The sequence below is a fragment of the Calidris pugnax genome, unplaced genomic scaffold, assembly GCF_001431845.1.
Source record: "Calidris pugnax isolate Ruff unplaced genomic scaffold, ASM143184v1 scaffold27, whole genome shotgun sequence".
Classification (NCBI taxonomy): domain Eukaryota; kingdom Metazoa; phylum Chordata; class Aves; order Charadriiformes; family Scolopacidae; genus Calidris; species Calidris pugnax.
In genome coordinates, this window is record NW_015090893.1 from 18,248,373 (window position 1) to 18,261,367 (window position 12,995).

General features: G+C 49.6%; 1 protein-coding gene across 1 annotated transcript in view; it reads right to left on the reverse strand.

Moving 5' to 3' along the window:
• The window catches only part of LOC106891332 (septin-8-like), a gene marked incomplete at its 5' end in the record, with an annotated part of 27,580 nt that overhangs the window by 4,328 nt on the left and 10,257 nt on the right, over window positions 1-12,995 (reverse strand). The window contains 3 exons of the mRNA XM_014947783.1: window positions 8,882-9,072; window positions 9,834-9,966; window positions 10,214-10,382. Coding sequence (XP_014803269.1) covers window positions 8,882-9,072; window positions 9,834-9,966; window positions 10,214-10,382 — 493 coding nt within the window. The remainder of the gene's footprint in view (window positions 1-8,881; window positions 9,073-9,833; window positions 9,967-10,213; window positions 10,383-12,995) is intronic.

Genomic DNA, 12,995 nt, shown 5'->3' on the forward strand with positions numbered 1-12,995 from the left:
TGGGTAGGGGGTTTGGGGGGGGTTAAGCAGTGAGACGAGGGAACAAATAAAAGGTTGGGAGATTTTTGGTTATCAAACCTGTAAGTCTACGGAAAAAAAAAAGCTGCAGGGAAGAGTTATTGCTGAGAAACGTGAGAATCCAGCAGGGAGGTGAGAGCTGTTAGGGGGTTTCTCCAGTTACACCCCAAAACCAGCCCGAGAGGACCCACAGAAACCCCGTCCCAGCAGCAGCACAAGCAGCAGGTGAGGCCTCACCTGGCCCTAAATCCCCCGGCCCTGGGGGATCTGGTGAGTGTGACCCGCTTTGCACGGGCTCTCGCCCGGAGATTAGCAGTTCGGATTAGTGCAAGCCGTGCAGCAGCCTTAATTAGCCATTTATCTTTGGGTAAGTATCTTAGATTTCAGCTTTATCAAGAAACCTGCTCGAGGAAACTTTTCCCACTCAAAAGAGACGGTGCATCTCAGTCCTCGCTATTTAACCTCTTCTGTGCAACGTATTGCAAGCTTAAAGGTGAAAGCACCAATTAATTTCTTCTGCATGAGATGTTTTGTGGCCTTAATAAATCTTCTAATTAACATATCTTCCTGATGTTATGGAGCACGCACTGGGAAGACTAAAAAAGCTACAGAAAGAACAGAAGAGAATGAGTGTTTAAGTTACTTCATGTAAATAACTGAAAAGACATCCTGAAAGGTCAAGGTACAAATCTCTCCTGTTGCGGGGCCGGGCACGGACGTTCCGAGTTAAACCATCACAGCTCGGAGAAGCTCCCATGGCTGCAAAGGTCTGGTTTGGAAATGGTAATTAGAGGATTGATTTAAAATTTTAACGAGGCAAGACGTGAGAAGTCAGGTGCTACGGATACACAGGATGGGGAGAGGAGCAGGAACTTCTCCAGCCCGGCCAGGACATGGCAGAGGGAAGAGCAACACTCAATACTGAGGAAAACACAGCCAGCCCCAGCTGAACTGCTTCTAGAACACTCTACATTCCTCATTCTCTGGCAAATATCAAGGAATGATTTTTAACACCACTCCTGCGGAAAAATCCTTGCCTGTGTACGTCCTCCTCAGTCACCAGGTGGCCCATCTTTAAAACGACCGGCTGCTCTGCCCCCTTAGTTTCCCAATTAATTCTCATGTACCTGAACACACTTTCTCTTCTCTGCCCTCCTGGATCTGGCTTTAGAAAGGATGGGGATGGGAAAGGTTGTAGAATATTTCATACAACACTTGGTATCAGCTGGGAAGTCCCCACCCTCCATCTCTGCTCCTTTTCCATCCCACCCTTCAATCACCTCTTTGGGCATCAGTGAAACTGCTGATAAATCCACCCACTCGGTCACCACGTCCCACAAAGGAGAAGTACAAATGAGCTAACAGGCTACTTCTGCCCAAACAGGGGTGACATTTGAATGAATACCTTAGGATTTCCCCCCAGATTACAGACGAGGTGCATTCTGGCACACTGTACGACTAGCTAATTGTTAATTAATTAGCTAATTTTATTTTTGAATGTTCCCGATAGACATCCTGCAAGCGGTAAACTTTCAATCATCACACATTAATAGATGCACCAGACGACACAGGAAACCCACTGCCAAATAAAGGACACCACAAAAACTCAAAATACATGTGAGATTTAATCAAAGAAATAAAAGTACAAAGTGAGTGGAAAGAATTGAAAGTCAAAAAAAAAAAAAAACCAAACAACAAACCAAACCAAACCCAAGACATTTGGAATGACAAAGCCACCGGCTGCAGCAGGTCCCCAGGTCACCTCCACCCCGGGGCACCCACCGCAGCCAGAGGTGAAGCCGAGGGAGCTCAGAGCCCCCAAAACACATTTTAAATTAGAAAACAGACAACGTACATGATGGTAAATGTTTAAATGATTAAAAAAACAAAAAAAAAATACTGAAAGTCAAAAAAAAAAAACCCAAACAACAAACCAAACCAAACCCAAGACATTTGGAATGACAAAGCCACCGGCTGCAGCAGGTCCCCAGGTCACCTCCACCCCGGGGCACCCACCGCAGCCAGAGGTGAAGCCGAGGGAGCTCAGAGCCCCCAAAACACATTTTAAATTAGAAAACAGACAACGTACATGATGGTAAATGTTTAAATGATTAAAAAAACAAAAAAAAAATAATCCTTTTTCCCATTAATACCAACCTTTTACAGATACATGTATACACCAGTGGGGAGACGCGTAACCCAACGGCTCCAGTCATTTCTGAAGGGGTTTCCTTTCACCTCTAGGCTACAAGATGTAAATCTTGGGACTGGAGTGAGATTAGCATCACCGGGCATCTGTCACTCAGTAAATAAAAATAAGATACGGAACTACCCTAAATGCCATAAAACTTGCACCTTGTCTCAGCCAAAAGGGAAAAATCAGCACAAAATGGGGAAAAAAAAAAAAAAGCCCCACTGGGGAGATGACGATGTCACTGCTCTAAAGAACAAGTTGCTACAAAGAGAAGGTATTTCTGTCACCACAGAGAGTCAGTGTGTATATACTCATCATCCTATTGAAACAGTTACATACATTCTGAATGTCTTCATCAGAAAAAGCTGGGAATTTCTCCGCAATGCCCATGGATTTGAAGGGTTTTGCTCTTTCATTGTTGCTGTTATGGGTAGCTACCTGTTATTCTAGGAAAAAAAGAGGTGTGATGTGCCAGGGCCGACGGGAATTGGGTGCCCGGCCCTCGCTGGCAGCAGCACGAGGCCAGGAGAGAGCCATGGACTGGGGACACGGTGCCCAGGCAGCTTTTGCACACCCAGTTCCACCAGTCACCGTGCTGTCCCAGCCCGTGTAGTGCTGGTTCCAGCAGCAACACAATGAACTAGACAGCGCACTGTTCACTCGTGCAATTAGGGCACCAGAGCTTCTCTCATTAGCAAAAAAAAAAAAAACCCCAAATCCTACCCCTAATTCACTGTGTGACTGGCCTGGAGTCAGTGGTGAGCTGGAATTGTCTTGTGTGGAACAGTAAGTTGGGTTCCTTGTACATTTCTCTGAGAAAAAAAACACATTAACTCTCCTAACATTTGAGACTTACTCTTCAAAATCCATCTAACCCGAGGCCCAGCCTTACAGTGAAGTGTTCAGCTCCCAGCAGACTCTGAAAAGGCTTTGAAAAGGGGCCCGTTCCCAGAGGAACCTGCCAGCTCTGCAGGAGGTTCTCACTCCCACCACGTCACCTGGTGTGACCTTCAGCACAGCCACGGGAAAGGCCAAGGGCCCTGGGAAAACACTGTAACACCTGAGCATGGATTCAGAAAGAAAAGAGGGGAAAAAAGCTGCTTTAATGGGACGTGCAAGTTAGAGAACCTCACTTCAAAGTCCCTCCAAACAGAGCTGGGGGGTGGAATGCGTGGCTGTCACTGCCCCCCGCCAGGCCAGGCAGGGATTTGCTGACAGCTTAGAGACAAATCTTTAAAAAAAAACAACAACCAAACCAAAACAAAAACCAAATCCCAAAGCTATCAGAGAAATCCTGTAGCATTAATAACTACATCAAAATGCTCACACTCACAACTAGCCAGCCAGTGTTTTTATAAACTCTACATTAGACACCATGTGAGGGTTAATATAAAATATCTGCTTTCCTTTAGCCTCTTCTCTGATGGATGGATGGAATTGGGTCCAACTGTTTTTCCATGACAACACACAGCTCTTCAGTCTCTGGCCAGCGATCATCCTGCCGTATCACAAAATGGTTTGAGTGGAAAAAAAAAAAATAATAGTATTGATCCTAATTATTCCTGTGAGCTCAGCTGCCCAGGAAAACAAGGCTGTGATTGTGAGGCATGAGGAGTGTTAAAGGAAGCACCTTTTAAGGGGGACAGAGTCTAACAGCATAAATAGCACGAGATCAGGGGGTTCTCCTCATGAGGCATGTAATAAAGTTTAAGGTTAAAGAGTAAAAGCAAAGATGATGGCTTAAATAGGCTTTCCACAACACTAAAATACATTGGCAGATGACAACTGAGAAGTTATACAAATCCTGTGGTTCCACATTATACAACAAACTCTTAAGACAAAAATCTTTCTATATAAGTGTTCTACTTTAGCAGTAAAGAAAATTCAAAACATTGTCCCATGAATTTTATTAACCACTCTCTCTCTCTTTATATATATATATATATATTATAAATGATGTAGAAAGTGTTTAGAGTAATTCAGGATTAAAATATATAATTACTGGAAGGGGGGTTACTCTGACTAAGGTTCCCAGGGCAGAAGGTACTGTGTTTTTCCACTCACGCTAAAAACTCATTCAAATGGAGAATTTTGTTAGAAAAATAAACGTTTCAGCATTCTTCATCCTGCTCCTCCCACTTGTGCACGTACGGAGGAAGGTTGACGAGCCTCGGGCAGCCACCTCAGCCAATTAAAAAAGAAACAGATCTAGAAAGTGAGTATTTAGCTGGTGGGTAAGATGAGTCCCAGGCAAACAGTTACGGTCACTTTATACACGAGCTGCTCCGGCACCGGGGGTTTAGAACAAAACATCTTATTTTAGGGATTAGTTGCCTTTGTTTAACAAAACGTACAAGGTTAAGGTTACTTCCTCAAAACCTCCCGATAAATTCCGCACGGACAGCAGCGTCGTTACGCTGCAGCCACCGCAGATGCTCATTTTCTCTTTCACTTTGGTCCACTCACACCACAATGTTATGAGAAGGGTCACGGGGTGGGAAACTCAAGCAACTTAACACATGAAAGCACCAAGTCCGCTCTTGGCCTGCAAGTCTGTGTGTGATTAACTGAAAGAAACAAAACATAAAAAAAAAGAAGCATGAATTAACGTTATGAATATTAAACAAAAGCCAAACGTAGCGAAATATGTTAAAAAAGAAAAAAAAAAAAACACAGAGGAGAAGGGCAAATGCTGCTCAGGCAGGTGGAGCCCCAGAGAGGAGAGCAACCCCAGACCACAGCTCACACGAACGCTTCGATTTCCCCTCAGCACCTGCGACTCTCCCAGCTCTGCTTTTTACCTATTAAAGCTACTAAAACCACTCTGTTGAAACAGCAGATGGTAAAAGGTTCAACTAACTCTCCTAAAAATTGAAACAAGAAAACTAACAAGAAAACCTCACTCCCCCCTCCCCGAGATCCCAATCTTTATTCCCCCTCCCCGAGCTCACAATAAATTCCCAGGTGCCAACATCCTGCCCAGAAGCCCAGGATGTGTCTCCTCCTGCATCCCCATCCCCGGGGGGCTGCGGGGGCTCTCTAGGGAGCCGTGGGTGCTGGTTGAAAGACCTCAATAAAAAAGCCAGCAAGATGGGTGAGGGCTGTGCTCTCCAACACACAGGTCTCACGAGACCCCCCCAGCTCCTTCTGAGGGCCCCCAAATGAAGAGGGGGTCTGGGAAACGTGGGTCTTCCAGATGAAGAGAGAGAGGGTCCAGGTCACTGCCAAGGCCAAGGGGAGGCACCTTCCTTTGAACTTTTTATGACAAATTTTGAGCAGAAACCCCCGATACCACATTTTGAAGTAGCTCACAGGTTTTCGAAATAGACCGCAACCCAACAAACCCACCAAACCCAATCCAGACCTACTTCTTCTCCCTAATTTATTAATCTTTATTCCTCTAGCTGCACTCCGGAGCTGAACAGAGCCCCCCCCGGCCCCAGCACCCCACTGCACAGAGCACATGCTGCGGATGCCCCTTGGTCCTTCATACGCACCCAACCTGTCTTCTCCTGGCCCTGCTTCTGACCCAGGCTGGTCTCTGATCCCCACCCAGCAGAAGAAGAGTGTCCGGACTCATGGCTGCGGGTGGGCTACAACCAGCAAAGGGCAGGAAACCTATTTCTGTCACGGACAGACGGAGCTGGGGGGGGCTGCAGTTTCCGTGGGGCAGCGCACACAGAGCATCCCCACCAGAGCATCCCGGTGACCGGCATCGCTCACACAAGGTGACAGCATGTGGCTCAGTGTGCTCCTCTTCTCCACAGCAGACCTGGGCCCCAGCCTGCCCCTAATTCATGTGCGGGTTGAGCTGGATTAAACCCTGTCTTCAGCAAAATCTCTCCTGTGAGGACAGGCTGAGAGAGTTGGGGGGGTTCAGCCTGGAGAAGAGAAGGCTCCGGGGAGCCCTTGGAGCCCCTTCCAGTCCCTCAAGGGGCTCCAGGAGAGATGGGGAGGGACTCTGGAGGAGGGAGGGGAGCCCTAGGAGGAGGGGGAAGGGTTTGACCCTGCAAGAGGGGAGATGGAGCTGAGCTGTGGGGAAGAACTTGTTTGGTGTGAGGGTGGTGAGAGCCTGGCCCAGGTTGCCCAGAGAAGCTGTGGCTGCCCCATCCCTGGAGGGGTTGAAGGGCAGGTTGGAGGGGGCTTGGAGCAACCTGGTGTGGTGGGAGGTGTCCCTGCCCAGGGCAGGGGGTGGCACTGGGGGGACTTTAAGGTCCCTTCCAACCCAAACCATTCTGTGATTCTGTGAATGTATTTCACAAACCGTTCTGGACATTGTGTGTGAGGTGGGACATGCCCAGAGGGTGCTGAGAGGTCTCCAAGGAGGGAGCACTTTGGCTTTAACACCAACACTTCTACATTCCAAGGAGACACAGGAAGTAATTAATACACACTGTGATTTTCCACAGGAAGACAGGAGTTACCAGGACGAAGAGTGAGCTCCTCCAGTGCCACAGGTCACAGCAGAGAAATGACAGAGCACAACATCTCATCGGCAGCGTGAAGCCAAACGTTGTGTTGCCAAGAGTTAACTCAGGTGTTGCTCCTCTCGATGGTCTGTCTTTCTTTTATGCCACAAAAAGGCTCAGAAGGCATTGCCACTGGCCTGGGCTGGGTTTGGCACGGTGCAGTTCTGACTTTTAAGCCCCTACCCAGTGTTTCTTGAAGACTGGTCTGAATGGGAGCAGGATAAACCCCCCCCACCTCTTCTTTTCAAACCTCTTTGCCCCATTGCTGCTCTGTCATTACCCAACCAGGCAGCTGAACCAGCATTATTTCCATGCCCTTGCTCCTCACTGGCTTCAGTCAATTAACTTGCAGCAAGATAAGAATTCTGCCTTCAGGGGAAAAGAGCTTTCTCCACCCCATTGCTGCTGTCATAACACGACCAGGCAGCTGAACCAGCATTATTTCCATGCCCTTGCTCCTCACTGGCTTCAGTCAATTAACTTGCAGCAAGATAAGAATTCTGCCTTCAGGGGAAAAGAGCTTTCTCCTGAGCAGAACCGTGTCTTGGAGCCCTGTTTCGCATGAAGCCCTAATGAATTTCAATCCCAGCTTCACTCTAAGCTGCTGTTTCCCTCTTTACAGCTCTGCCTCTAAAAATAAAATTAAGTGCAGCCTCCAAAGAGGGCCCAAAGCCTAGAGATCACAGTGAGGTAGCGTAGACAGGGATCTCCTCCACCTCTTGCCCCATTGCTGCTCTGTCATTACCCAACCAGGCAGCTGAACCAGCATTATTTCCATGCCCTTGCTCCTCACTGGCTTCAGTCAATTAACTTGCAGCAAGATAAGAATTCTGCCTTCAGGGGAAAAGAGCTTTCTCCTGAGCAGAACCGTGTCTTGGAGCCCTGTTTCGCATGAAGCCCTAATGAATTTCAATCCCAGCTTCACTCTAAGCTGCTGTTTCCCTCTTTACAGCTCTGCCTCTAAAAATAAAATTAAGTGCAGCCTCCAAAGAGGGCCCAAAGCCTAGAGATCACAGTGAGGTAGCGTAGACAGGGATCTCCTCCACCTCTAAGCCATTACAGCTGTGTCACAATTGTCCCCGCTCCTCTCCGCTGGGCAGAAGGTGCAGTTTATTCCTAGTCCCCTTCCCAGCTGTCCCAGCAGCTCGCAGGGATCACTGGAGCTGGCTGTCACAGAGCCAAGGGCAGATGCCCTTGCTCCTCACTGGCTTCAGTCAATTAACTTGCAGCAAGATAAGAATTCTGCCTTCAGGGGAAAAGAGCTTTCTCCTGAGCAGAACCGTGTCTTGGAGCCCTGTTTCGCATGAAGCCCTAATGAATTTCAATTCCAGCTTCACTCTAAGCTGCTGTTTCCCTCTTTACAGCTCTGCCTCTAAAAATAAAATTAAGTGCAGCCTCCAAAGAGGGCCCAAAGCCTAGAGATCACAGAGGTAGCGTACAACAGGGGTCTCCTCCACCTCTAAGCCATTACAACTGTGTCACAATTGTCCCCGCTCCTCTCCGCTGGGCAGAAGGTGCAGTTTATTCCTAGTCCCCTTCCCAGCTGTCCCAGCAGCTCGCAGGGATCACTGGAGCTGGCTGTCACAGAGCCAAGGGCAGACCCTACAGGGGGGTCTCAGCCCAGACTGTGAATCTCTCCCACCTGCAGCCACCAGGACTTCCCCAGGGCACAGGAGGGCCCTGTCCCTCCTCCGCTTGAAGCAAAATGCCCTTTTCCGTTTGCTGTCCAAGCAACGGACCAGACATCAAAGCCTCTGAGCAGACACCCAGCAGCAGAGGAGAAAGACTCCAGTTCAGTCACTTTGAGGTAGCGTAGACAGGGATCTCCTCCACCTCTAAGCCATTACAGCTGTGTCACAATTGTCCCCGCTCCTCTCCGCTGGGCAGAAGGTGCAGTTTATTCCTAGTCCCCTTCCCAGCTGTCCCAGCAGCTCGCAGGGATCACTGGAGCTGGCTGTCACAGAGCCAAGGGCAGACCCTACAGGGGGGTCTCAGCCCAGACTGTGAATCTCTCCCACCTGCGGCCACCAGGACTTCCCCAGGGCACAGGAGGGCCCTGTCCCTCCTCCGCTTGAAGCAACGAGGACTTAGGGTTCCAAAATGCCCTTTTCCGTTTGCTGTCCAAGCAACGGAGCAGACATCAAAGCACCTGAGCAGACACCCAGTGGCAGAGGAGAAAGACTCCAGTTCAGTCACTTACTTTTTCTTGTCTTTGTCCTTCTTCAGCGGCTGCTGTGAGGTAGCCTGCAAGGATTGGGACTGCAAGGTTTCCACCGCTACTTTCCGCCTGTTGAAAGCGTTCATCTCTTCCTCCAGCTCCCTCCTCTTCTCCTCCACCTTCCTTTTCTCTTCCTGGTGTATCCTTTTTAAGTGCTCAAATTTCTCGTGCAGCTGGGAGGAGACAGACCCTCTGAGCATCACCTGCAGCGGGACCCTGGGGCTGCACCTTCCCCGGCGCCACCATCCCACCTCCTGCACGAATCCCCTCCACCCCATGGACACCGGCCAGTGCCCCTGCACCCTGCAACCCCCCCAGCAGAGCTGACCTCGGGGCAATCATGGCCTTTTCACCAAAAGAGTGAAGATAGAGTCAATTCAGCTCTGCCCGACACCACGTATCAAACGGGAGGAAGCCTGAGCCCTGGAGAAGGACAGTGAGGCCCTTGGCTCCGTCTGCAGCCCCACCATGGGCTGTGGGCATCGAGGCCTCTTTTGCTCTTTGCTGGCTTTGAAGGTGCTCCATTTATTTCCTCCCCAGTCATGGCAGCTGCTGGTGGGCTCACACCACCAACCTGGGGGACTCCAGCCCAGCTGCCCCCTTTATTCTGCTCTCCAGTGAGCCTCCAGGGCAAAGTCTACCCAACGTGGATGCTCACCAAAATGTCCCACATTGCCCTTCACTCCCTGGGCAGCAGCTGAATCTCCTACACACTGCACAGAACTGGGAAGAGTGTTGTCCCTGAGGCACCTAAACCAGTGATGCTGTTTTGAAAACATTACCCTGTGTCCCCTGCCCTGAGTGTGTTTGTGCTTTGCCTGGTGGGGTCTGCTCAGGAGCTGCATGTGCTTTCCAGGATTCATAGGTTGCCCATTCCAAAACCCTACACCAGCTGTATTTTTGGGCTCCTCTCACAGGTTTTTGGCACACCCACCTCTCTCTCCTTCTCCTTCAGCTCTGCCTCTGTCTCCTTGACTTTGTTAACAAACATTTGTCTCATTTCCTCCTCTTTCTTCTGGAGCTCGCCCAAGAACTCTTTCCTTTTGGTCTCGTATGTTTCTTGGAGGCTGGGGAAGAAAGCAAACAAAATCCAGACTCTTTGGACACCGAAGAGTTAGAGATGGGGAAACGCAGGCCCCTGTGTGATGTTTAAAGACAAACAGGTAGGGAAAGGAAGGGAAGGGAATGCCACCAGAGGCAGCTGCAAAGTATTTTCTAGTCCAGCATTGCGGATACCACCTAAAACCTCCCATTTTTGGGGTGTCAGTACCAAACTACTGCCCTAAATTGATGCTAGATATGAAGGCCCCTCACCTGAAGGGCTGGCTGTCTGGATCCGTGTCCTTAAAGCCCATCTCCTCCAGTTTGCACCTCCTGTAGAGCTCGTAGTGGCGGGTGTGAGTCTGCTCCCGAAGATCCTCCATGTTGACTCGAATCAGCATCTCCCGCAGTTTCACAAAGTCACAGTGACTTTCATTCTCCACTGAGAGAAGCAAAGGGAGACATCAGCAAAATGCAGACATGGTGGGGGGAGCACAAAGGCACACACAGATTCACTCCAGAGACTCCCCTCCCAAGGACCCTCTACCCGTTGTCCCGCACAGGGCACAACACGACCCCCTGGATGCAGGGATTCCACTTGACCATTACAACCTGCTGGTAGGAATGGGAATTCAAAGAAAAGACTGGCCAGCCCTCAAAAGGCTGCAGAGGACATTCCTGCATGGTTTAGGACCTTCATGCAGACGTGTCCACACACGAGGGAGGTTTGTGGTGGGCACCTTACCTTGCACCACTCCCCACGGGTACTGCCGGGCTCTCACCAGCTTGTTCCCAACCTTCACCTCCTCCGTGCTGCCGACCACGGCGAAGGGCAGATGGGCCTGCAACAGAGCTGAGATCACAATTCTGTACTCTGAGGGTGCCAGAGCCCTGGAAGAGGCTGCCCAGAGAGGGTGTGGAGTTTCCTTCTCTGGAGACATTCAAAACCTGCCTGGACACGTTCCTGTGCGACCTGCTCTGGGTGGACCTGCTCTGGCAGAGGGTTGGAGGAGATGGTCCAACCACCAGGTCTGAATTTAATCTTTGAATTTCAAAACAGACAGAATAGAGTCTGACAGTTTTTCTTCTTTGTTTTAAATTGGGTTTTCTCTGTTTAGCCTCCTTAAGTCAGAAGGCTAATGTCAATCTTAACTGTAAAATTTTTATTCATAATTTCTCCTTACTCAAATGAGAAGTACTCTAAAAGCAGACAGAATGAATTTCGAATAAAGTATTTTTCAAAAATTCAGTAAGATGAATTTTGGAGCTGAGCTGAGTTTCTCCAGAGAGCCCACGGATTAAACGAGAGCCACGTTTTAATTAATTCTGTACACAATAGCCTTGGGCATCTGTCAGATCCACAGCTCAACTTTCAAACAGATTTAGCATCTGGACAATTCCACTGAAAGTTGCCCTTCAAATGCATTTTTGTGCAGTGATTTAATTTGTCACAACTTCTGTGGGCATCACGATGGGCAGTGTTACTCACGTTCATCACAGAGTTGATCTCAGCCACCGCTTCGTCGTCTGTGGGGAACTGGTAGATCTGCACACCATTGCTGACCAGCTCACTCATTATCTTTATCTTGAACTTGTGCAATTCGCTCTTGGAGATGGTGTCTGCTTTGGCAATAATGGGGATGATGTTCACCTGCGGCAGAGAGAAAGGAGGAAGGAAAAATAAGCAGGTGAGCAGCAGCTGGGCAAACAGCTCTGCAGGGAGGTGGGAGCCCGTGGGGTGACCCCAGTCCTACCCCCCTCTGGCTGCTTTATATTTCCATAAAACCACAAAGCTGCTCTGTTTTGCGTGCGAGCTGCAGCACGAGCCCAGCTGAACGCTAGAGGGAAGAGTTTTCCAGGACTAATTTGGCTATGAGACTTCCAGATAAACCAAAAGACAAACTCCCCGCGATAAATACCCGATGAGCAGATCAAAGCCTCCGCTCTCACTTCTGTGTTTTGTTACACGCTGGGAGGGAGGCAGAGATGGTGTAACTGTCACACCTCCAGTTGTCACCTATCGCTCCTGGCTGTGCTGAACAAGCCGCTTTAAAGACAAGGGCAAGGCTGGGAGGCTGCAGTGAGCTGATGGGAAGCCTTCCCCTGCTTCAGAAGGAGCAGCAGCTCCTCAGATGCTTTCACAGCAGTGGTGGATCCCTTCCCAGGACTCCTGGGGCCTCTCCGTGAGGATCACAACCTGGGCATGCTGTGGGGATTACAGGCACCACCGGGGAAAGGCACAGGGTGCCCCAGGGCAGGCAGGAGAGCTGGTCTCATGCTGTCCTTTGCTCAGCTTTGGTTTCCATCAGCAGACACCGAGCACAAGACACAGCTCCATTGCACAAAGCCACCCGTGGGGTGGGGAGGTCCCCCCTGCACTCAGTACTTACAGCAAACAAGGGCCACGTCCCACATCCTTCAGGGGGGGATGTGGTTTCGCTGTGACCCCAAGCTTTGAAGAGCTACAGCAGGGCAGGGTCTGTCACAGGAACCTCTATTAGATAATGCTGCTGTGCCCAGAGAAGCCAAACACAATACTGCAAACCACTGCTTCAACAAACACCACCACACAGCCCCCCCAGCCTGAACAGCGGCTGAGCTCAGAGCAGCCAAACACAAGGATTCAGAGAAATGAGGGGAAAGTCTGCTTTGCCATCTAACATTTCCCAACAGCCAACGCTTCTCGTCCTGCAGAGCAGAAAATTCACAGCAGCCATTCGGTCTCCAGTGGGTGCCCATTAAAACAAATAACCCTGTTTCCCAGCTCCAGTTCTCTTTGTAGCTCAGTGGTTTTTTCCATACTTCTTGGGCTTCACCCCCCGCCCCGAATCCCCCTCTGGTTTAGCACTCACTAAATACGACAGCATTTACTCACTCCAAAAGAAAACAGTCTTAATTTGCTCATTGCAAATTTATCTGAGAGGATAAATTCCTTCTTTTTCTCAGCCACTGATCTGGCCTCTGTTACCAAGGACCACAAACCCAGGCAGAACCCTGTCTGCTGCTCACTCCTCTCCTCGGCAGGCTGATGGCCTCATTGCAGAGGGGAAAGGGG